Source organism: Corvus moneduloides, chromosome 2, assembly GCF_009650955.1.
Source record: "Corvus moneduloides isolate bCorMon1 chromosome 2, bCorMon1.pri, whole genome shotgun sequence".
Taxonomy (NCBI): domain Eukaryota; kingdom Metazoa; phylum Chordata; class Aves; order Passeriformes; family Corvidae; genus Corvus; species Corvus moneduloides.
Window position 1 is genome coordinate 66925276 of NC_045477.1, and position 27210 is coordinate 66952485.

Here is a 27210-nt window from a genome sequence, read left to right on the forward strand (position 1 = left end):
TTCAGCAGTCCCCAGCAAGAACAACATTGGTTATTCTGGGTATTGTATATTGTTATTATCTCCTCTTTAAATGTACAAATAATTAAACATTGTATTTTGCTTAAAGAAGGATTTATGGAGAAGTAAAAAAAAAACCCATATATATGGCATACAGAAAGACATACTGGTGACAACAGAAGCAAATAGGCTTGTTTAATGTTTGCCTAAAATTATGAATTTGTGATCAGGGGCTATCCATTTAACTTTAGTATGGATGGAAGAAACAGACCCACTTGTGTTCAGAGGTCAATTCTAAACGATGACTCAGATTTCTACAACAGAATTACAGTTAGGCAACAAATTCACCTTAGTTCATCAGCATCTGCAGGACTTATAGCACATTAGTTTTTAAGTTACAAAAGCGTTTAGAAATTTTTGCTTTCATACCCAAAAAGCACGGGTCCAATGACAAGGTTTAGGATCCTTTTTACCTTGGCAAAGGTCAAAATTAGAGCACTTAGTGCCCATATGACACCCTAATCGCATTCTGTTTTAAACCAGGACAGTCTCTGCAAGCTTTTTGGAGGCCTCCAAGTCTATATTATTCAGATCCTCTGGATCCTGCACCTCACACAACTTAATACACAGAAGGGGATCACGGCAGAGATATCCACTGTCAAGTCCATGCACATTAGTGTAGCCAGAAGCTCCTTGGTTATATATTTCTGTGATAAACATATTCCTAAAATGTAGGCTACCTCCAGCACTACATGTGCCATGTTGTGGATGCTTCCCAGACCCATTACCTAACAAAAAATGTTCACTTGCATTTCCCAAGTAGACATATACCCTTTCAGTGAAAGGACACCTCCCTATTTTCAGCATGAATCACCCTGGGGGAAAAAAGAGCAGTCTTTAGCAAATCCACTCATGAAGCCGTTGGCTAGATTTCTGCTATTTTCTCTTTTAAAAGCACCTTAGTACTTAAGGCAGGGAATGAACTGTAGGCCAGATGATCTTTCCGAGGAAGTTAGACCTGCTCCACTGATGCAACAAGAGAACAGTGAGGTATCACACTGCTCCACCTCCCCGTGAAACCACATCTCTACTGAAAGGGATGCAAAATTCATCAGGTCCAAAGGACAGCAAGGAACCATTTACTCAGTGAAAAGAGTCCTTCTAATTCAGGTAATAAAGGCACCATGGGTTTCAGGCACTACTTACACATTTCCTAGCAAAGTCACAAATTACAGTGCAATCAGGGACCATGGTACAGAATTGCCTCTTCCCACAGATGCCATCAACAAATTTGAACTTGTAGTCAAATACCTAAAACTCTGTTGGGGAAGTGTCAGCATCACAGTATCTGACTCATTTGTGGGCATGGGGTAGTCCCCTCTCATTGCAATAGCGGCTAAATATGGAAACCATTTTAAATAATTTTAAATGGAATTGATTAACAAAATTGCCACTATTGTCCATAGGATATTGTAATATACTCTACTGCTCTTAGAGTCAACTTTTCCTACACAGATGGGAAAATGATCTAATTTTACTTATTTTTTTATTTGATGAAGCCGTTTTCTAATGTTGTCCTGATAAAAATTGAATCTGGAGCAGGGGAGGGGGAGGAAATGCCTTTCATATACCATTATGAAAGGATCCCTAGAAATCTGTCAAAAACATGTATTGTGATGTGCAGACATACTGAAAAACTCCAAAAGGACTTATGTCCCACCACTTTTCCCTAATAGATGATTTGTCATGATATGGAATCTCGATGTAAGGAGTAGGATGTACAAAAGCACAACGAGAGAAGGCACAGAAAAGTTTCTGGTTTGCTTATGATGTTGCCTTTTATCTTTTCATCCCAGGGAAGATTAGAGCATTTAAAAAAAAAAAAAGTAATGACTGAATTTCACATTTACATTTTCTGTAAAACAAAACTGAATGCATTCTTGGCAAATTAATCCTGGTCATTTATCCTGAAGTAGTGCAGCACTCTCATATTCAATCACGAGATTAGCTAACCTGTTGATGCTGAATGCTTTGCTCATTAGGTGGCTGTCTAGAGACACTAAGCGCAGACATTTGTCAAAAAAATTACTAAGAACTTTTCTGTACATGTATGCACAGCTAAAACATTACTAACTGTATTTCTGCCTTAAGAAAAGAATACAAGCTTTGCAGACTGCAGCAGATATGTTACAAGAATGCTGTTATCAAATTACCTTGGTTCATGGTTTAAATATTTAAGATGCTAAGTCCCAGAACTGCAAAAAGGAATCATAAATATGCTCTTTCAGACCAGGCAGAGATAGTAATATTCAATTCTTAAATAGCAGTACTTTTCCATTATTAGACCTCAAAACACAACTAATGAATGGCTCATATACTTTTCATAAAACAATTCTGAAGTGCCATAAACTTTAATGAGATTTCTTCAGACAGAAAAGTGAGCAGGATCTGGCCCTACTCCGTAATATCCTTTGCTGGATAGAATACAATTGATTTTATGTGTTTGCAGGAATGACCAGGAAATATATGGTGACAAATTAGAAGTTGGTAGCTGCCCAGACAAGGCTTATCTGGAATATGCAATATGGCTGTGTTATTTCTGGCACTATCATTTTGCTTCTGCATGCAACATACAACCATATTGTTGCAAAATTTGCATATGGGGAACACAAAGTCATTGAATTTGTGGACAAAAAAAAATTTCTTAATTCTAATATGAAACACAAACAACTTGGCTTCAAGCTACATATAGTATATACTATAAATAATAATTGAACACGGCTCTAATGTACACACAACAGACATTGTGACTACCAAATAGGAAATCTGTATAAACTTTGGTAACACCCTTTGAAGTCTATTCTTTGAAGACAGTACTTTAAGTGAAATGAGCTTATTTATAAAAGAAGTGCTTTTTGAAAATGCTTTTATGGGCGACACATTTCAAATAGCTTTAAATATCCTTTCCACCATGCCACTCGAGCAATTTGAAATAACTATTTATTAAAGGACTCTTTCTCTGTTTAGTAAATGAGATAAAGTTAAACAGTAAGATACATTTCATTAGCCTGTAATAAAAAGAGCATTGAAGACAAATGTTGTTAAACACACCAATGTAATTTACATTGAATTTTCTGCTGTGGTTTAATATACAATCTGTATTTTTATGTACTGTATCTGACAGCTTCTAAATTCATTTGTTTGCTGTGGTTCCTTTAAAACCTAAATTACTAGAAAGTTTCAGTAAATTAGTTGATCCAAATAATCTTATGAACTGGTTAAGCTAGAATGGTTTTATTAATTTAGACAAATCTGCAACTGGCTCCTCTCCATCCCTTTAAGCTGAGCTACAGAAAGGCCTACCTGGATGTTAGTCAGAAGGGTCTCTATGGAGGACAATCCATCAGGGAATAGAAAAGGAGATGGAAAACCCGGAGGTAGTGGTTGCCCATGCCCAGTTAGAGAAAGTTTGTCAAGGCTGTCTCTTGCAGTTGGCGTGGAGAGCGGGGTCTCATCTGTATGTGATTGAAACAAAAATATAGAACAAGTTACGCTTGTCTGTTTTTATTAGACCTCAGTAATGGCTTCCCTAGTGGTTTCCAGAACATTTATTGCAAATTGGTTCCTGCTATCAGGAGAAAATGCTTTCTGCTGAATTTTCTTTAATGAAAAAGCTGTGGAGATACAACAAGATAACATTAATGAGTAACTTTATAAGCCTTTTAAATGCAGTCTCTAATGAGACTGAGTTTACAGTGCCATAGAATCTTTTTAAAACAAATATTATCTCACATATACTTGTGATAATATATTCAGGCTGACTTTATAGGCACCTTCCCAATTATCTCATTTTAGTTTGTGTTCTATTTGGATTGACAATAGAATATTTTCTAGCATGACATATATTTTGTATATGAGAAGTATTTGAATACAGGGCTTCCCATACAATTAACCCTTCCCGTTCTTAATGGTTTCACTTACAGCTCAGAAGATTTTGCAACACCAAGAAAAACTACAGCTCCCCAATACATTTTTCATCAAGAAAGTACACCTGATTCCCACAATTAATACATACTCTGAACAGTACATGAAATTAACAGCATGGTAACAATCACTGGCCTAATTTTTTTAAGCACGGACATCTCCTAACAATTAGTGCTGAACTCCTTAGTGGATCTTTGTAACAATCAGATCTGATCAGTTCTGACATCACAACAGGAAAAAAGTTGCACAGCTTGAAGACTTCTAAGATTAAAGTTTCACAGATAATCTGTGAACAGATTAAGAATTGGAAAAAAAAAATAAACCCCCCACAATTAATAGAAACTTCACTACCCTCATTTGTGGGTTTTTTCATTGGGGGTTTTTTTTTGGTTTTTTTTTCACTTTCTGAAACATTTTTAGGCTACTGTTGATACGATATAGAAATTTAGGTCAATTTCTTTGCACCAGATGTTAATCTGAATTCTTCAAAAGGAAAACTATCTATACATATATATATAGATACATATATCTATGCATACTCTTCTTACCAAGGGCTCAGTCATTAACTGACACATTGATGTATCTCAGTACAAAGCAAGGACATCAGAATGTACTCTAGGTATTATGCAGATTCTGCACAGCTATTTGACTACAAAGGAGTTTGTCAAGACTTGCTTTTTTCTATTTTGGCTTTGACCATTGTAAGTTATATATGTTTTGGGGTAGTTAAATTTCTTTTTTTTTTTTTTTTTGTTTATTTAATTTTAGTTTCAATAATGGTTGTACTTCTCTATTTATCTTACCATGTTCATTAAAATTGTGTATGAGAGTTGTTCCTAATTGCCTAAAAAGATCTATCTCTTGGACTGAGTGCAGTGTTTTCTTAAGTTGACATAGTCTGGGACCATGAAAATTGAAATCTGCAGTAACAAAAGGTTACAGTGTTGATGATCTCAGGATGGGAAATCCTTAAAGTCCCAGTTCATTCCAACAGTCCCCATCACCATTCCTCCAGAAGGATGCAATCTCTAACGATGCTCAGATGCAGACTTCTCGTCCCATCTCCTCACCAGCTCTGGCATGCTGGTCAGTATTTACAGTGCTAAAGTAATAGCTTTTCCTACTATGTCCTTCCACAGAACTACCCAAACAGGCCTTTGGACATCTGCTGCTGGGCTGGTACCATTAAGCTCTTTCATAGACAGTGGAAAGAAGCAAAGGCCACTTTAAGGTACTCATCCATCTGAACTCTCACAGGCATCTACTCCAGGAAGAGGAAAACCTTCCTCTAGAAGTGCCTGCTGGCTGTAAGAGAAGCTTGAGATGAGCAGCTCAGATGGAAAGATCTGATTTTGTGAAGATCACTCCTATCCTGGGTGCTGTTCTTCCTACTTCACTGTGGCTCAGGCTGAGAATAGACGCTCTGTTTGTCACAACTCATGCCACAATTACTGCTTTCTCATAAAGTCATCATTCAAAAGCTTTCCAAGTTAAGGTTACTGAAAGGAATTGATGTTAACCAGGAAAGCTTCAGACCATTCAGATTCATAAAGGATTTTTTCAGCCATGTTTAAGTTTTCCAGTCATGTTACAAAGTGCTGAGAAAAAAATGGCTCTAGATTACTGAACCATTTCCTATCTACCTTACTGAGATTCAAAGCAGGCTCTGAAAAATGTACTATGTGGATGTATCCTCTGTCCTCAGGCTACCCCTCGGCAGCATGGATAGATCTGTAGTCATTTTGTAGTAATATACTAAAATGTAGCCCTAAATATGAGAATTTTCTTTCCAACTTTTAAAATATTATAGAAATATTCACCACTTCATTAGAAAAAATAAATTATGTATTTCTGGGTATTGAAAACTAGCTTAGTTCAACTTCCAAACTCCTAGTGTCAAAAATCACTACCAAATGTTTTTTTCCAAACTGCTGCCAGAATCGTTATGCTTTCATTAATCAAAAGAAACAAGCCAAAACTTAAACAAAACTAGTTAGACAATAGATTGATAAACAATACATAATATTATTGTGTAACTGAAAACTTTTTCCTGTACTGAAAATATGGCTTCCCCAAATTATTTTACCCAAATTAAAAAAAAAAAAAAAAAGAAAGAAAGAAAAGAGAAGAAAAGAAAAGAAAAGAAAATATTTAAAAGCCTCTTCATTGTTACGTCCTTAAGCATTTTTTGGTAGAGATTTCTTTATATCAGTGGTTCCAGTGAAGGTATTGCTCTTGCATAATATAGCAGGAAAGAGTCGAATCTCTAGTATGCATGGTGAAGTTGATTCATATAAATGAGAAAGGAAACAGAAAAGACATCATTTTCCTCTAAGTTTGCCAGGAAAATGGATCAATGACCTCCTACTTTCTAAGACTACTTGGAATCTTACTGATAATTTAGGTCTAAAATTGTCAAAGTATTTTAAGAGAGACTAGATGAAACTGACCCACTTAAAAATTCCATAAGCCTTAATTAACTCAAAAACTGCTCTTCCATGCAATTGCTGAGATGCTGAGGGCTCCTAACACAGGTCTTGTAATAGAATTCAAGCAAGGGATCAATTTTTTTTACTGTATTACTACTTTACAATTTATTTAATGTTATACGTGCTGTACTTTGTGCATGCTCAACACGTGAAGTTTGTGAAGATTTTTTAACAATGTGTGGCATGATTTTGCAGCAGGCAAAGTAACTCAAAAAAGATTAGAATGATATGAATTCAAAGGAACATCCAAACTGTTGTTATAATAAATAACAGAAACAAATTTACACTGAAGGGTAGGACGAGAGAGATGAACTTACTCTGAACTTAATCTAATGAAATGTCAACTCAGAAAAAAAGTCAGACTAATGTGACTTTGTTTTCTTGATGTCCCATGTGAAATAAACTTTGAGTGTGAGTATGTTTGAAACAGAGCAAATGTACATACTATACACAGGAAGCATGGATATTTGTGGATGTGAGATAAGCGATGATTGAGGGAATCTTAAAAAAATGCATTTTTAAGAAAAACCACATTGTAAATACAGCCAATTAAAACATAACCACATATCTTAGTAGCAAAATAATACGACCCCTCGCCTTTAAAAAATTTAAAAATAATTTGTTCCTGCACAAGTCTTCTTTTCTCAAAAGGATGAGATATCTTTTGTTTCCAAATAATCATTAGACTAACATCTTTTAAACTGCTGCAAAGGAACTACTAATGTTCCTCTTACACTACTAGCAGAGCAATGCTGCAAAATGATGAGCCCTTGCTGGGAAACAGAGATTTGGTATTTTCAGTCTAAACACATCAAAGGAAGTGTTAGAAGAGAAGTCAGGGCAAAAGGGGAAATAGGGTCAATCTACAACTCCATTGTCAGAGTGGGGAGCGCAACAATGAAAAGAAAGAGGGGGGAAAAAACAAAGAACAAGGCAGAACAAAGAAGTGTCCGGGCCTGCCTTGGTTTGTGCTAGGAACTGAGATGTTATAAATTAACAAATAAACAAGGATAGGACAAGCTGTTACCCAAGCCTCTACAGTATCTGGGCAGAGATGAATATGTGTCTTGACATATGAACTAAATCACCATAACAGGCAAGTCTGAATGCGACACGTATCTTTATAGTATTTGTAAATGCTACAACCACTCCATCCATTGTTACTCAATTTCCAAAATTCACCTGGTTTTGTTCAAACCAGATTTTATCTGTAAACAGCAGCTGGTTTGGGCCAAGTACAACAAACATATTTCACTGTATTTGGTTTGTTGCCATTCTATTTTATTCTTTCACCAGATAGCATGGAAACAGACATCCGGGAAGCTGTGACAGCTATTTAAACAGTAATAGATAAATAGAGGTAGCCATTGTCTTGTCTTTGTTCCTAAAAGCAAGTAGGATAAGTTCAGACCAGTCACCAATCAAACTAGAGAATATTGATATTGCCAGGATTTGAAAGCAAGCGATAATAGCTGGCTGAAAAAAAAATACAGATTACTGGCATTCTGTAATCATGTCATGCTTTTTTTGCAATGCATCTTGAGGCTTTTCTGTTCTCTGAAAAATATTCCACATGTATTTGTTCCTAACACAGGCTCACTCTTACCATTTGAATGATGAAAGAGGATTTTGCTTCCACTTTTTATTGCCATAAATCTGGTGCACACATTCTTTTCTACAGTGTAAAAACGATCTATTCCACTTGGCTTAATATTATTTTGGTTTACATTGTCAAACACTCTTTAGTATAAAGCTTTATATTTCACCTTCCTCATGGTTAGAGGTTTCAAGTGTGAGAAGCTCTTCAGTTTTAATTCATCTGTAATTCTTGATTTGTATTAACACAAAAGAACAAGGATCCCGTATCCTGAATGAAAATGTTTAAAAATTTCAGGCAGATATAAGCAAACAAACAAACAAATAAATAAGAACCTCTTGCCCAATTCCCATACCATTTGGCTGCTTTACAGATTTTGTCATTCAAGATTCACCCTGCATGTTACTGTGGGCAATGCAAGACGACTGTGAAGGATGTTACCACATATAAAAGGAATGTACTGAAACTAATTTTTAATTTTTTTTTCAATCTACAGTTTATTTACTTCTTTTTATACAAACAACAGCTCTCCAGGACACCCAAATACTCTGAAATTAAAACATTCGCAACTGGGACAGCTGGAAATCAGGAGGGAATATCAAATATTCAAATTGACTGACTGATTGGTTAATGTTTCTGTAACACTTCAAACAGGCTGGTGTTCTCACAGTTAATAGTACCATTGCAAATGCTGTCCACTGAGTTCTGCTTCTTGGATTGGTTTGTTTGCCTGAGGAGTTTGGAAACAGCAACTCTCTAATAACGAAATATGACAAAAAATTAAAAACCTACATGGAAAGGATCACAGCTACTAAGTTTCTTGGATGTGTACTTTACACACAATGGCTTTGTACCTGATGTGATTCCATATACTTGTGCAAGCAGGTCTTACAGAACTCATGCATCTATGTATCAAATCTACCATTATGGACCATTTTCCTAAGTGGAACAGCTTCCAAATATGCACACCCTCACTTCATGTAAAGAACTACACAGGAATGAAAGGACATAGGAATTTAGTTTTATGTGTCCACCTTGGAGGTAGGACTTTCCCTAGATGTTTAGGTGCAGGACTTTCCCACCAACAGTAAGACTCATATTTTCTGACAATTCTGAGATTTTAACCACTGAAAACATAATGTACTAACTTGATGCTTTTCCTTTTTGGAAAAAAAAAAGTCAATTAAAAAAATTTCCAGTATTTCTTTAATCCTTTTAAAGAACATGCATTCTCTACAGATCATTCTTCACTACTGCACAGGACCATTGCTCATCCTGCAGTTGGAGTTGCCTCCATAATGGCAAATGAGAGCCAGATGGAGAATCACTTCTTTAACACAACATTTGGGATCGCTCTTTCTCCAAGGTTCAGTGATACCCATTCTATGCTGATACCTTGCAAGTCAATTTTTCTATAAGCACAGAGGGGGGGGGGGAAAAGGAACATAATGCTGGCAGGAATAAGGACATGGAAGGTTAGAAACAGAGAGGGCTTGACAAAAGATGGGAAGTAATCAAGAAGTGAGGAAATAGAAAGTTGAGGAAATAGAAAGTTGAGAAAATAGGGAAGAAGGACACTCAAGGTGGCCAAACATTTTGGAAAGGGCTAATAGGAGTGGGATTATGAGGTGAAGGAGGGGAGGAGAAAGACTGCCCAGGAGCACGAAATTTATACTGACTCAGCAAGAAATAAACAAAACAGCTAAACTTGGTTTTTACATACAACAGATTTTGCACAAGTAATTCTTGTGATATTTCAAGAATTTTAGTTGAATGTAAATGAAATTTACAGCTGTCAAAGCAAATATATAAAATACATTCTTTAAAGATCACATATTTTAGTCTGTTAAGGAATTACGGGTACAACATCACTAAAAATGAACAGAAAGAGATGGCAATATATATTCAAAAAGCAAAAATGTAATTAGTGGTGATGTTCCAGCTGTGAGGATTTCTTCAGGCTTTTTGGACTAGATCAAGTTGAGTTTATTCTTCATTTTACATGTCCCTAGGAGGGCCTCAGAGTCAATCAGCACAACTTATCTAATTTTCTCTTTCAATAAAAGGATTATTTTAATAACCTTTATCTTATTTTGCAGCCTATTACTGATTAGGGCTGGGTCAAGCAGTATTGGCTGATTTTATTCAAGGATTTCACAACATTTTAGAATAAATTATCATTCCTATTTTTAAACAAACATATTTTACCATACAATGGAATGTTAAAATGCCAGTGGTATTTCTATTCTCTCTATTTTGGCATCATAACACGTAACATGCAAAACAAAATTATACGGTTTCTCTGTCCCCGTAATAAAAAGTATCTTGTTTACTCACAGATTTTTTCACACAATTCATTAAAGTGCATTGATCGATCAGGAAAAAAGAAGAAATGGGAAAGTCAGAGATGATTCTGTATATGTCTGATAATTATAAAACACATATATCTTGAACACCTGACAGTAACATTCATTAACTCTGAAGAAATGAAGAAATTAACTTAAGAAATTCCTAAAGATTAAATGATTGCTAAAAAGATATTCAAATATTTTATTGCATTTTTAAACAATATATTAGTATAAAGAGAAGGCACTTCATAATTTTATAACCTGCAGCTCTTAATTGTAAGAACAATGCCCATTATTTCTTTTTTAAAGATCCTTATATGCTACTGGCAGGAATCGGATGCAGAGTAAGGCCATCTGTGCTTTGGATGCTGAAAAAAATATAAATGTATTTTACCAGTTCATGTCAAACATCCCAATTAGTACTCTGCTAACTCCACTCCATCAGCCAGGCAATAATGAGTGATAAAAAGAATGTTTCTTGGCTTTGTAGCAATTCCATGAGAACTGCTTATATGCATATATGTATGCAGAGGGTTCTGCAAGTGTGTCTCCCTAGATGTTCCCAAGAGTCATTCTCAGCTTCTTCCAAAGCCATGTTGAGGGGTGTCCACGATCATCTAAGCAGTGAAGGGAGATTTGGTTAGGAAATCAAACCCCAACATTCACAAAACCATCTATTTAATCTCCTTTATTGTGCTGGCTCAGAAGCTGGCTCCCTGGTCATATATCCAGCTTGCCTGAATGTATGCAGAATCAAATGATCAAGCCAAATATTTTCAGTCTAAGCTAAATTCCTGATTAACACCAAACTTCAAATTAGGGACTGGACTTTAAGGCTGCATAATGAATGTATTGTAGACTAAACCTCACATTTGCAAAATTATGGACATAAATATTCACATCTCAACTGGTAACAGCAATACACAAGGCAATGCATCCACAGTATGCATACTTATTTTTGTGCTGCCTCTTCTTCCCTATAACTGCCTCCATATGGCTACTGCAAAATGCAGAGAAAAAAACATTAGACAATGTAACAAATGCATTTTGCTAGAATTTATTGAATCATTTCAAGGGCCACATGACTTGGATTAATAATCCTCTGGACATGTTTCATGAAAGTTGAAAAACATCTATTATTTGGGGATTTAAGGTGATTTAAAAATAAGGAATATCAACAATATTAGCATTTTTGTCATTGTCATCTAAAATAACAGCACTCCTCTTTTGTAAGCATAATGGTAGTAAGAAGGGAGTTTTTGATAAGAGCACAGCTGGTAACTTGTAATTCTCTGAAGATGAAGGGTTTACGTTAATACCTGGAACTGCATTGTATTCACATTATTTTCCTTGGTCTGTGTTCAGTTAATAATTCTAATATTCATTCTCTTCAGGAAAAAACCAAAAAAGTCAGTGTTTTCAAGAAGTCCATATCTAGCCATTCTGCAATTATGGGGGCCTAAGTATTAATTCTCCTGCTACCTTGTCACGTGGCCCATGTTCTTGGTAATCTGCTGACAGCACGAATCAGATGCCCAAAAAGAAAATGAATATATGGTAATGTGTCCAAGCAACACTCGTCAGCTGTCATTCATTCAGCAGCTCATAACCTGTCCCATACCCTCATCCCAAGAGTGCTGGCAAGCAGATGAGGTTGACCAGGCATGCTTGGCATCTACTGTAAAGTGGCAGCACAGAAGTCAACAGTATTGTGTTTCACAAGTAAGTATGTCAGAGAAGTTCAACAGAGAAGGCAAAAGAAGTTTAAACACTTCTTATTTATGGCAATTTACACTGGTCATCTATCCCAGCAGGAAAATATTTATCTGGTCAGAATATGTAAAACTGGATCTATTGATTAATTTAAGTGCTTTGCTTAATTGAATATTCATACAGAATACTGTCTTGCTTCTTTTTATGAAAATGAGAAAATCTCATATTTTAGATAAATACATAAAATGTCCAGTGACACTGCTTTTTGCAGAAACCCAGTATTTAAAAACACGTATACTCATATTGTCTTTACTTCCTTGCAAGATCCTATTAATTGCCCATGATTTTAATAACTTAACAAAAGGAACACTAGCAATTACCTCTAATATTTGGATTTAGAATACATGAATTAGACCAGTGAATAAAATGACCAGCCTAAAATGCACAGCAAGACAGAAACATATTAAGGAAAGCTGTTCCTGAGCTTTTGCCTTGCCAAAATTCCTGTCCTGGATGTATTATGCCAGTAAAATAAAATAATCAGGAACTGGAGATGGATTTAACTGACACAACTATATGGGGCTACTGGGCAATAGGTTCAGGAATTCATGAACATGCAATGAAAAGCATCAAATGCTTTGAAAATGCAGGGGAAGGAACCACGCTTTGAAAATAAAGTACTGAGGGGACTGTTGCTGGTCCAGCCCTGCAGTCAGGCTTCTGAGAGGTTAAAGGAACAGGTGTTTTATCATCAATAGTTCAATAATATGTCCAGTCATTGCCTGGGCACCCAAATGGCAATACACACTTTTTACAGAAATATACGATCTAGTAACTCCAGGTCTTAACTCTCTTCACACCTAGTACATCAAGTGTTACTGAAAACAAAAGGATGTGAAGAGTCCTGTTTTGACAAACTCCCACCAGGAAGGGTACAAAAGGAGTGAGCTGATTTAGTATCATGAAGCAGTATAACACAGAGGCTTCCTTATTTTTGTGGCTGAAACACCCACATTTGCATAAGAGAGTATATTTAACTCACTTTTTCCAAATTATTCCACAATATTTTTTTAGCAGATATAATAAACATCCTTAATGTGTCTATCTACAGAATGGTTCCAGTACTCAGATGCAAATGTTGTAGACAATAATCGATGTACACAGTTTGGATTATATGGTTATGATATCCTAATAGAAATTTGGCTGTCTGCCTATGGGAGTTCAATATGAGCTTCATAGTTTATAGCATCAGAAATAGTCCTTTACCATATTATAGCCACATTTCTCAAACCATTGCCTATACATTATATCCTAATATCTGATTTTCACAGAAATCCATAATAATAAACAAACAAAATCCCTACACCCCAGAGTGCTCAGAAACAAAATTCAGAATGAAAAGGCAAGCATTTTTACATCTGATAAGATTTCTCTAGCAATTCATTCATCAAACATCTGCAACAAGCTGCCAGAATGTGTCCATCAGTGAGATATCTATGGCATTCACTAGCTTGATGCTCACTGATAGAATAATGTAGAAGTTTTACCTCTAATGTTTTCTGCTCCATTTGAGGCATCCACTTTAAAGATTTGGCCTGCACATGTTTTCATGTCTTGGAATATGTAATTTATGCTAATATATCAGAATACATATTAGAGAAGACAAAAAAAAATATCCTTTATGTATTTATGCATTCTGAGTCACATACAGCACTGATTTAAGAAGATAAAAAATAGTTTGGAGTCATCATGTAACATGGATCAGTTTGGCTTACATTAAATATAGAAAATTAAAGTACCCTGCACAGCAAAGATGCCATACACTTGTTGGTAAATTAAAATCTCTTTTGGGATCCAGTTTAAAACCTTCATGCAAATTAAATATTTTGTTCAGTCTTTTATCTACATCATATCATAATATCAAGGAAATATGCAGTGCATCTCCACTATAGGGACAGATCTGCTTACTAATTTTGTTTCATATCAAAACTTCTGTAAATGTTTCAATGTTTCTGCCAAGAACATAATTGAAAAATTATTTTTTTCAATTCTTAAGCAATTATTAATGTTATGTAACAGAAACAAAATACAAATCCCAAGAGTGGTTCACAGGTTCTCTAAGAATTTACAATAATTTATGTATGTGATAGCTGTAAATAAACAAAACAGAAATCAAAATATCTTTAGCATTATTGTACTGTGAAAACAGTTACTGCCTAAACAAACTGAAACAGACTGTGCAAGCTTTATTATCTCAACCTGATGATATCATTATATATTTAAGGATAATACTTTTATTCTGTATCCCAATAACAAGTTGGCTTTTATCCCAGCTAGTAAAAAAAGCAAGAGCCACATCTGGAAATGACCACCCTACATGGTTTTGTGAACTGCTGCCCCCAGAAGATTGAGACAAGCAAGTCACACCAACTTCAGTGATTTTTTTGTTCAGTTTACGAAAAGGAAGTGAGTGCTGTGGACTGATGGCTGTATACAAAATTATAGCACAATTTTAGCACAATGAGTTCAAAAGGTAAAATCCAAATCCTTTATTTTCAGAATCATTGTCTTTGTCCTTGTCCTAGCTGCTCCACAACTCAGCTTACTGATTCCTGCACTTTTTCCTTACATCTCAGACACTTTCCTCAGTAGCACTGATTGTTTCTAAAGTGTCTTTGTTTCAGTAGTTTCTTCCCATTCCAAGAGATGAAAAAATTAGTTTGCTTGTTGAAATTGCAAGACCAAAGAAAAAAATACTATTAGAGAAAAGGAAAAGATTGTGACAGAACTCTGAAGGGACAAGTCAGCCTAGATAATCTCTCTGTTTACAAAATAGAACAGATCTTGACTTCTTTTCTCCTTATTCATTCTCACATACAAAACTCATTCTCTCATATAAAACTGTGAAAACAAGATCTGAATCATTATGAAAACAGGTAAGAATTCAGAAAAGAAGGTCTTAAAACTACATCTTTAGTTTATGTTCCATTTTCCTGTATTTTGGTAAAATCATAGCTGGAGTGGTTCTGATCTGACTTCTGCTATTTTTGCAAAAACAGCCAACCCAACCCAACCAACCAAACAAACAAAATTAAAGAAAATATAATTATGTTTGCACGGGAATGTGTAAGAAGGTTCAACATTAGGTCCAGTGGTTTGAAAGATGAGCATTTTACTATCCTACTTTACTATGTCTTTGGTCTATAAAAGAAGATACCACTATGTAACATCACATCCTTCATAGAGGTACTAAAGTTGAACTGATGATCTTATCCTATGCTTAATCTCAATTCCTCAAAAGATTAAGAGTACAGAAGACATTTCTAAGTTCAGGACTTGCCTCACAACTCTTACACAGTGTGCTAAATTTGTTTTTCAGGTTAAGAACAGGAGAGAAAAGAAACCCAAGGGAATATATTCAGAAAAACTGCTTTAACTCTATCACTATTTTTGGATGTTGTGTCTTTGTACAGCATTAAGGGTGGCATGGTACAGTCCCATTATACAACAGATGTTAAATGCAAAGTAAAAAAAGTCAGTTGTAAATGATTGATGGTACTCTTTACTATTTCAAAATAAGCCCTGATTATTTATAAAATTTTGGTCACTGCTTGAAAGCATTATATAAACCTAAACAATTGATCCATTTTTCAATGGCTTTTGTGTGTAATGTATTATGTATGTTTTTACATTCTTCTGTGTAAAAGGCCCTGGTGTACAAGAAATGTTTAGAGTTTTGAGTGCTCCACCCAGTCCATATGGTAGGTTTGCTCTGTGTGTGAAACCTACCTTTTTCCACCAGGTCCATATGGCAGGCTTAAGTTAGCCAGGGCCTTCTATCCTCCACAGGGGCCATATGGCAAAGAGCTCAGTGAACACTCATTGACCTTCTACTAATATTTTACATTTCTCTAGCACATAGACATACAGACAGACATATAAAACTGATCAGATTGAGTAGAAAAGAGTTGGCTCCTGAAACTTCTTCAGCCACATAACCAACACATCTATGACAATATGGTAATAGATGTGGAATCTGGTTTTTATTAAAAACCTGAGAAGTCAAATGTAAAATTTATCAAATTATTTGATAAACTCATCTAATACTTTTATATATTTTGACAGATTGTTATATAATTATGTTAACAAACTGGTAGACATTAATATTGACATTTCACAACTAGTTTTTAATGTTACCTTACCAGAATGGAACCAAATCCCTTGAATCCACCCACTAAAAAAGGATGCATGCCATAGATAGTGAAAGTATTTTTTTTTAAAGATTTGGCTCTGTGCTGCCCTACAAATAGCATGTTTTGAACAGGCTACTGCTCTCTTATTGCATATAAATGAACTGGCAATAAACCAGAGAAAGAATAACTCAATAGCAACAGTAAACCACATGTAGAGAGATAACAATCTACAAGTCACATGTAAATAAATTACTATTTCTTGCAGGCACAATACCTCTACCCTTAGTACTGGAGTAAAAGGAAGAGAATATGGTCTGAAAGCCATAGTATCTTCCTTCTATTGCCAGTAGAATCGGATGTCAGGACACGAGTAAAAGAGTTGCATTGGGTTGGATGACAACGAACAGGGATTTAAAATAAAATGAAAAAGAAATGGCAACTTTAAATCATAATCTGTACTTTCAAAGCAATTACTCTAAAATTCATACATTGTTATAATGTTTACAACTCAATCCAAAGCTTTGCTGTAATTCTGAAGTAATTTAGGAACCCTCAGCATCTTATTTATACAGGAAAGATGGAAGCAATTTGTAACATGTTTATGAAAGTTTTATTGTACCTACAATCTGATTTAAGAAATGGAACAGTATTCCCCAGTAGTAGAAATTTTACAAACAAATTTTACCTACTTGAAACTCAGAACATTAGGAAATATAAAAATGATAATATATTGTTTTTACTCACAGGATTTATAATGCTTTCATCTGGTTTCCTCTTGTTTCAGTTCATGTAAATAACCCCTAAGTTGTCACATGAATATTCAAATATCACAAAGAACTATCAGTGTTGAAAATAAATATCATAAAGAATTCAGAACAAGTATGCATGTACATGCTCTCCTAGTTTATTTTTGTATATAGAATTTATGTTTTACTCTGCAAACAATCAATAAAACATGAAAGAGTTTTCCACAAGGAATTTATCTTCTCATTTCAAAGGATCCAAATAACAAGAAGCATTTTAGGAAACTGTAAGTATTTTATGAAAGATTAAAAAAGACTAACTATTAAGTTCACACCTCTTCCTCCTATCTTCCTGCTTTTGATCATTGCCAAATACAGCTAAATCAATGGGAAAAAAATTAATTAATATCAGGGGTTAAGAAACATGACCCCAAACTCTTTGACTCTTAACTTTCACTGTAGGAAAGGCACAGAATATAGGTTTAGTATTCATTTATCCCTTTTGTTCAGTAGCTCTTTTTTTGATATATTCTCTATATATGATCTTTTGCATTTTCCGTTTCTATTTTCAATTAACAGTGTATAGGTACAAACTTCTAAATCTGAAGGATCTGTCCATCTGCATAATTGCTCACGAAAATTGATATGCAGAGCTCACTCTCTAGTCAGTAGGGTTTAGGGAGTTTCTAAAAGAGATGAAGGGTAAAATTCCTCTGTCTAGATTATCCAGTCTGCCATGGAAGCAGCAAGGACCTAAATTCTCCACACAACAAAGAAGAAAAGGTAGGTGTCTATCAGATGCAGCTGTTAGACAGTGCCTAAACTTTAGCAGCAAGATTCCCCATTTTGAGACTTCTGTGTGCACCATCTTCATTCCATGAATCATGCAAAGAACGAAGAGGATTATTTCAGAGGCCTATGTTTCAACAGTATAGATCCCACTATATAATTTGAACATAATAGAAAGAAAGATACCTTTTTAGATAGAACAATCAAATATTTCTTTGTTTAATGGGATTTAGAGATTATTAAAATTACTATACTCTTAAGATCCTTGTCATTTTAGTATAGCTCACAAAGACATTCTTGTAAAAATATAAATTATAATTTTATGCTTTGTATTTTCTTACTGAATCAGCAGCTTTCTCTTTTGGGAGAACATGTTAAATTAATTGATCATCTCAAATTCTTTATACATATATATAAAGCAAGAAAAGCTGTGAACCTGACTTCATAAATATGATTCAGTAGGATTTTGTTAAAGTTTAGATGTATAGATTTGTATTTGAAATCCTCTGAAGGTTACAGGGTGAAACCTTCCAACAATATCTCCAAGTCTTCAGGGACCAAATCCCATTATGTGGAGTTCAGTGAAGAGGGTAAACACTACCATAAAGAAATACAAATTGCACATATTTCCCATTTAGCCAGTGTCACAAAAGTTCACCATTTAGAATTCTAACCAGTTAGGACTTATTCTTGGAGGTCAAGTACCTTGTGAACCTTGTCATCTCACTGATGACATCATATCCCATCCATCAATTCTTTCAGGAGCACACTTGCCATCTGCTCAGCATGCTATAATAACTTATTAGACATATTCACAGGGTAACAATCTGTACAATGACACTGTTATCTTAATGCTGGCACATAGAGAGATAGCAGCCATCGTTCCCCTGTCACAGCACAATTATTCTACCTTCCAACTTTAAAAGACAAGTTACTTTGATATTTTAACTTTTTATTAAATCACACAGAATGAATTCTCATCAGATATATGTTTAAGGCTTTGTGGAGTTTTTTTGACTGGGCACTGATAAAATTAGGCTACAGCACAAAGTCCCAAGTTCAGTTGATAGAACTGCTTTGTACCTTGAAAGTTTCTGAAGTCATGCTCATTCTTTAGAGTGCAAAATAAATAAAAACACCTACTATACAATCATGTGCATACAACCAGCACTGAAATCCAACTTAGTCTTTGCAAACATATTGACTTTCTAAATCTAGTATTACTTTTTATCTACCTGTCTTAAACATCTATTCTAACAGCAATTACTAGCTAGAAATAAAATATGCAGCCAAAGTGCTAATACTAAGCCATAGCACTTTTTGAAATCTAAAAGCAATGTGAAATTTCATAGATGTCTATATGTATTTCTGCAGCTTTTGTAAAGCATGCTAATACCAAGCATGCTTAGCACAGCTGTTGTCACAGCACTTCTGACTTAATAGAAGTCCACTATAAATCTCCCTCAACCTCAAAAAATATTTTCAGAAAAAGGGCAATATTTATTTTGCATTACACAGAATTCATCCTCTGTTCCTTCCTTTGGCTCGTCATTTATTCCAGCTTACACTGTGATCAACATTGTACTAAAATAAAGTCAAGTACAACAGCCGCTCTCTGCCCATCAAAACTCACAGACGTCTGCCAAGCACTTGTAACAGCTGGTGTTACATTAATTAGTTTAAACTATTTATTTCATCCATCTCCAGAGCAGATTGAGCAAAAACATTAGAGATTATTCTAGCATCTGTAAGTGCCCTGCAAACATTAACCAACCAAAGTTAAAATATTAGCCATTAACTTATAGTATATGTAAGACTCTATACATTTATTGTAAATAAAAAGAATCTGCAGTTTAACATAGCTTTAGGAAGTTTTCTTTGATTGCCTTTTTAAAAATCTGAGTTTAAACTTTTATAAGACTTTGTGCCCATAAAGTTTCTTTCAAAAAAAAATTATTGCTAGAAAGCTATTATAATTCCTGGCAGCATGGACCATTAAGCAATATATGACAGGGACTGGGTGACTCAGTGGATTAGTCAGAGGTTTTATGTCCACTGTTGGAATCCAGCCCTAAATACGGTGATCAAAACAGTGTTATCAAACGGTTGTAAAAATCTCAATTAAAATCACTCCTATAGCATCTACTAAGTTTTTAGTGGACAACATTATACATCTTTCACTATTGACAGAGTTCTCACAACTCTCTTTTTTCTTTTAATAGGCTGAGAATGGATGCTGGCGAAAGAATGTTGATTATAAGAGGTCCTAATGCCACGTTCCCTACTGAAATGGCTCAGAAACAGGAGCCAATGCAAGGATGGCAGGAGCAGGCTCACAGCCACTGTCCATGGGCTCTCCTCCATCAAAAATAAAAAGCTTCCAACCTTGCTCAATGAAATACTTAATGTGAGAATACTTATTTTTAATGCGTAGGGCTCAAAAAGGAAATCAAAGTCATGTGCAAAAGCTTAAGGGGTAACTCCTTCCTCAAAGAATTCATCTGTAAATAAGCAAGAGGGAAGCAGAGGCACAGAGTTGTGAAGTGCTTTGCCCAAAGTCACACAACGGGTTATTGGCAAAGCCTGAAAAACAATCTCAGTTTCCTGACTCTCACCTCGTTCAGGTATATTGCTTCATGAGTTTTCCCAAACAACACCAAAATCCAGTAGCTCACTTGCAGAATAAAAAATCAGGTTCGTGCATATATGAAGTTTATTTGAATCAGACTCTTATACATTAATGTCCCCAAGTCTGACAAGATTATTTCTTCTTTTTTTCAGAATTATAACATGGAAATATATGTTGCAATAATATTTTTTACAATGTAGCTACTGAAATTAGCATTAGATTTAATTAAATCCAGCTAAAAAATAATATTCAATTTTATCAGTTTAGAAAGCTATACCTACCCTCAAAATATTTGCATTTGCAAAGAAAATTAACAGATTCAGCTTCACTATCTGAACACTAAAGTGAAAAAAGCATTCTGACATTTACGATAAGATACAACAGAGATCCCAATCCTGTGATATTCTAGTTCTTTAAAGCTCTGACTGGCTTGGTATGACTTCCTATGGCCATTACAAATGACTGTAAGTGATGGAAACTGAAGTAAAAACTATCATCTGTTTTCACTTTTCTGTCCTGTCCTATCTCCATGAAACAAGATTTTTTCTCTTTGCTTCATTCATTACATCTCTTTTTCTCTCTCTGCATGTGTGTATGTGAATATATCTATGTGTATGTATGCATCTATGCATATATTCAAGATACTTACTGTGTTTTTTACCACTCACTGCACAGTGGGTCCTCTTACTTACTCCCCCAGCCAAAAAGGCAGGGCCATAGTTAATGCCAAACTTGCTCCAGACCATGCAAGCAGAAGTGCCAAAGCACATATAAGAATGGCCTCCTCAAACAATACTAATAGCTCTTTTTCATGCTCACTCTTTATTGGCCTCGACAGACAGCAAGAGACAGACACTCTTTTCTATTCTTAGGTTCTCAGAATTTATAACATGCTACATCTGCCACATATCTGTTGGGTCACATGGCTTCTGCTATTCAATTCTCCATTTTTATTTTTATTTTTATTTTTAGTACAAGGACCATTGTTGAAATAACTTGTTGGACAACCTGTTCTTGAAAGGCAAAACTCACAACAATCACAAAACTTCTGATCAGATGAGACAGTGTTCTGACTTAAATCCTCTCTTCGAAAAAAATTATATTCCCCTCAGTTCTTCCCACTTCTAAAAAATAACCTAAAAAGATATACTGAATCTCACCACAGACTGAGGAACACCTGATTGTTTAACAAATGCCCTACAAATGATTCATTTAAAAAGCCTGTTTTAACCGAGGTTCTTAACTAATACTGACCACCAGGTTCTGTTTTCATTTACACCACAATTGAGGCGTAAACAAAGGCAGCAGGGGCCCTCACAGAGATCTCAACTCCCTCTTCACATTGAAGGAGTACATTTCATTATAAACTCTCTCTGTATAATAGATTTCTTGCATTCTCATTTTTTTGTTAATATTTCATGCTCAATTTTTATTTCTAAATACAACTCCAATACAACTCCATTCAACAGAAAAATGTTAACATGCTCCCAGTTCAATATTCTGCTTTACCTCTTGCAGCAATCAGTTTAAATGTATAAAAGCTACTGGCCAATTTAGATTTTTTTTTTCCTTCTTCTATTTCTTTTTCATTGTAAAATTCCTTTTTATTCAATAGCAACGTTAATTGCTAAACTTTGTTACAGAACCCTTTGTTCTTGCTGAAGTCACTTTGCTTGTCTCTCCTACTGTAAGGACACCAAATCCTAAAAGCTGGCAAGAATGCATATGTTTATTTCACCATTGCTCTGCAATTACTGAATGCCACTTAATTATAGCAACAGATGCTCGAGTGTAGGAACCAGAAAAATCAAACGCCTCATTTCCAGGTTATTTTTTTCCATTGCTTCTGCCAACAGCAGATGTGTGAGCCCCTTGTGCTCTGGCGTAAATACTTATCAAATCCTAACAGGTCACCTATGTCACAAACAACATTTCAGATGCAACTGTTTCACCTGATAATAGGCTCTGAAAATAAAACTGTGAGCTGTAAATACAATGTATTCGGAATGAAATGCCATAATGTGAAATTGCTTTTTCTCCAGCTACAACAGAAGTCCTTGACAGTTTTTGGCAGTGATAAATCACCCTCCCATTAATTGTCTCCTCTCTCATTGTGAGGTGAGCTGCTAAAAGGGGCAGTCAACAAAAATGACTTAAAGGACAAATTTTGGCAAAAAGACAATGAAGAAATCTGTCATTGCTAAGCCTCCAGTAAACTGTCATGAAACAATCAAAATATATGTAGCTGAAGTGTTTATGTCTTTGTTAGAAAGGTTATAGAATGACAAGTTTATAGTTAAAACAGGAAGCTTAGAGGGACCAAACTTGCAGGCCCTTGAGTCACCATTTCTCCACATGTTCTTTAAAATGGTATGCAAATCCTATTAGGGCTTCAGTTTACACAGAGTTTGTCTTAACGACCCTATTTTCTGACTTTTCTACCCCCTCACCCCAGACAACAGAAAGTCCGTGTGAAGGCATGGCACCAGCTACAGTAAATCTTGCACCCAGTCTGAAGTTCCTTCCTTATGTGATTTAAGCCTGTGATTTAAGCCTGAGAAGAAGACACTTAGCACCACACAGATGCTGACCTTTCCTTCTAACCCCTCCAACTCCTGGTGTTAATCTGAGCAAGACCCTCTACCTGAGTGGTTTCCATGCACTGAGGAGCAGCTTTTGCTTCCTGCAGAACAGGCGACATTGCCAGTACCCACGCACGGACCCAAGACCGAGGAGTGTGAAACGATGTCTGCTACCTTCTCCTCAGAAGTGACACTCCTCATGACTCACGTCACCTAGCCTGGCTCCAGTCTGCAAATAACTCTTCCCCACTGCAACTCTTCTACAGACAGAACAAACCAGAAGCTCTTGCCTCAGGATCCTGCTCTGTAGGAGAAAGAGTTCAAAATCTGGCAATAATTAAACTTTTATTTTAAGGCTGCTAATATGTAAAATGTAGGGAGATGGCTACCAGTCTTTCCTGCCCTCAGACTGCCTCCACCTCTAGGGCATTCAAACAGCAGATGGTATGTTTAAAGACCACAGGTTATCCCTTTGTGTAGGAGTGGCAGGGCATGCTTGTCAGATCCACACCTCCAGAAAGGGCAACATTTCTCCTTTTAGAAACAACATGGTGCTGTCACTTTTTAATTATGGTTGTTTTTTATTATTTCGTTTGATGAGACTGGGAAGTGAAAGTATTCTGAGAATTAAAAAAAAAAAAAAAAGAAAAAAAAAAAAAAAAGAAATATGAAATTTCTGTTTACCTGTCAGCAGATGGTTGGAACTTTACCATAAGCAAGGTTAGAAAATGATTTGTTACTAATGTGCCTGTCAAGGGCAACGTCTGGAGTTTGGTTTTATATTTATGTTTGTAAGAAAATTACAATATAAATATAAATGAGTTGCATCAGGTATTTAAACTAGACTGGACAGGGTGCTAGAAAATATATGTCAGGAACATTTCCCACACCAGCAGGAAGATGAACTAGGTGACCTAGCATGTCTTTTCCACCGCAGACTTCTACCATTTCTGTATTAACCGAGGATGATTGATACCAAATATCCCTTTATGCTACTACCCCTTTTCATTTTGCTGCATATTTGTATGCTTTCTGGGGGAGTTGATATTTTAGGAGAACAGCTATGGGGAAGTACTAAAGGGGATTCTTCATCCCGATGGGTGAGAACTGAGGAAGGTCACACAATAGCTTGTGTAGCCATAGCAGCTTTGTTGTCATGGCATGAGAATCCTTTGGCAGTTCTTCTACTTTTACAAAGGAGCAGTCATCTAACATTGTGAGGTGTTTAATGTAAAGCCTGCTTTTTTGACATGGTTATCACAAGCTATTTTGTGTCCAGACATTTACACAGACCTTGTGTTATCCGTGATTTATCCCCAATCCGTGTTCCTCAATTGTGCTTAAACATGGTTATAGTTGTAGTAAATCATATGTTGAAACACACAACTAGAAGGAAGGAACCATATAGTTATCACTAGCACTGGAACATTAAACAATAATACTCCACTGAGCACCAGCATAATCAACAAGTTTCCATCAGCCTGGTCCTGCACTCTAGCTAACACAGGTATTTCCCCTTTCCCTTCATCTCCATCTTCCATTTGGAACTCTTTCAACAGCCACTTAAGGATCACATTATAGGGTCTCTGAAGTCTGAGAATTATAACCAGCTCAAATTTAAAAAAAAACAAACCAAACCAGTCAACCAAAAAAAAAGTCAAAATCTCAACATACCCTTTGGAAGAATTCAATGAATTTTGCCAGGAAATTACACAGGTTGTCTTTCAAACTGAGAAAACATAGTGACAAAGTCTATATGAACATTATATTAAAAACTAAGAATAATCCAGAAACTGGTGGAAGGCATTTCAGGAAACAAGGACTGTCTTCTGAAAGAAAATGTAGACTAATTAGGAGAAAACTGAGAAATTTCAGAGATTCCTAGGTATGGTCTAATCATGTGTGACTTAAATTTTGATAAATGTACTCTGTGTGCATAAAACATCTCTTGAATGACAGAAAAGCAGAAGAAATGAAGTGATTGAAGTTTTTTGTTTTCCTTTTTTTTTGGTGATGAGCCAGTGTGAGAGCTTACTGTGAGCATATGGAGATAGCATATTTGCAAGTCCATCTCTGGAGGATTGCAAAAGGCCCTTAGCTTGTGAAAAACAGCAATGTTATTTTTTTTAACGTTCCCTATATTTAGAGATTAAATCGCTCACTGCACAAACCCATTTGGAACAGGCGAGAAGGTGAAAAGGATAATCAGTACAGTCACTGGTCCGTGTTTCCTAAACGCTTTTGAAAACATTACTGTGTGCAGGCATAAAATTAGCGGCAGGACCTTAAAAAGGCTGGCATTTAGCATGACTTTTTGGAAAGTGACACCCTCATTTTTTTCTTGTAGGATATCATTAAATTTCAATCGCCCTATGGCAGTGCCTTTCCATTAATAACCAATTCACTGTGTCACTTTGGCTCTCCTTTGAAATAATGAGCCTTTGCTTCGCTTTAATAAATTTAAACATATTCTCAAGGCCAGGGAAGATAGGAAACCGCAGATGGGCTGAGAAAAACACGATTCATAAATCCTTAACTGCCTGAGATCGTTGAGAGCAAAACAAAGTAACACTCGTAAAATATTAAACAATCCCAGCTGTATGAGTGAAGCTTCATTAACAAAAATGGACTATTTACTGCCTTCAACAGAGCCTGTGGGTGGAAAGATTCAGAGAAATCTTCTTTAGAAAAACACTGTCATCCTCATTTTGATTCTTTAAGCAACTGATGGTATGGTAGATACTTATTTTGCATGGCCATATGCAGAAACATTTTAGCAGAAAATTAATGATACTCTGATTACATTAAATACCACAAATCATGCTTCATCATATAAGCAGGAGTGAAAGAAAGCAGAGAAATTTAGCAAATATTTTATCCTTGAAGAATTCACATGCCAATAGAAGTAAAACATGACAAACTTTATTTAAATCATAAGGGACTTCTCTAGCGCTCTAAAGTAAACACAGCAATATGAGTAACAGCAAAGACATCAAGCAATGCCATTGCTTCTGCTAGGAAGGTTCGGCAATTTATTCTGGGACGTCATACTTCTTGCTTTAACCTTTATTAACATGAAGCTGATTTTTTTTATATACCTATCTGGTATAAAAGGAGAAAAGCCTTATTTTCAGACTTTCAAGTCTGCCATTTATTAAATTCCACCAGAGTTCTGATCAGATAAAGAAGGTAGGCTCTGACACATACTTTGGTTTTAAGTACACAAAGCTGGACCCTCAGATTCATGAAGCTGATTTTGTGCCGCCCAAGTAACATACACAAACCCCCACTGAATTAACTGAAGAAGCTGTGAAGACAGCTCTTGCCCCCCAGGTCTGGCTCCCACTCCATCAGTTCTTTGCTCTACCTCTGTGTCGCTCCTGCCACCTCCCCTTCCTCACCAGCTCTGAGGCACTGGGGAGCTTCTTTCCAGTAGCACGAGATACAACTTCTACATGTACCTCAAGAACAGCAGCCCAAAATGTTGCTAAATCCCTTTCCAAGCTTTGTTAAAACTTAAATTAAAGCTAACAAGGTTTATTTATTAATACAAATTTGGGAGATCAGGAAAACAGCCATAAGGATAGCACAGAATTTTTGAAGTGTCTACAGCAAGAATAACCTTTCATGGTATCATGGAGGGGATTTTTTAAGCCAAGAATTGCACACAAGTTTAAAGAAGACTAGAGATCAGTGTCAGTTCACTAAATGCTAAGAACCTGGAAGCTCTATCTCTAAAGACAAGCTCACAATTGAGTGGACAGAACGTCAATACTTCAAACATTTCAAGGGTAAAAATATTGTTTTTTACAATCTGTGTCATATTTAATGCAAGAAAAGAATTTAGATTTTTGTTTCTTTTCCTGGCTGTCAGCTTTTTTTTTTTCCTTTTATCCCAGTGAAGAGCATAATTAGAGTATTTAACACAAATACATGGTTCATTTTTTTTCCCCTAAGGAACAATAGTTTCAGCCTAAATGCAAATACGAACATAATAATTTTTATATTTTAGTTTATGAACACTTTAAAAAAAAAAACAAACCTCCAACATTCAGTTTATTTATTTCAAGATGTTTCTCTTATCTGTGAGAACCATTATCCTTTTTTAACACTCGAGGGGGCATTTTGACCCCTGCAGCGGCATTT

At 35.6% G+C, this 27210-nt stretch overlaps 1 protein-coding gene across 5 annotated transcripts in view; it reads right to left on the reverse strand.

The window, feature by feature from the left end:
• DACH1 (dachshund family transcription factor 1) overlaps positions 1-27210 on the reverse strand; it is a 355980-nt gene that overhangs the window by 46358 nt on the left and 282412 nt on the right. For all 5 annotated transcript variants that reach the window (XM_032099932.1, XM_032099931.1, XM_032099934.1 and 2 more), the window contains one exon: positions 3361-3512. In XM_032099932.1, coding sequence (XP_031955823.1) covers positions 3361-3512 — 152 coding nt within the window. The remainder of the gene's footprint in view (positions 1-3360; positions 3513-27210) is intronic.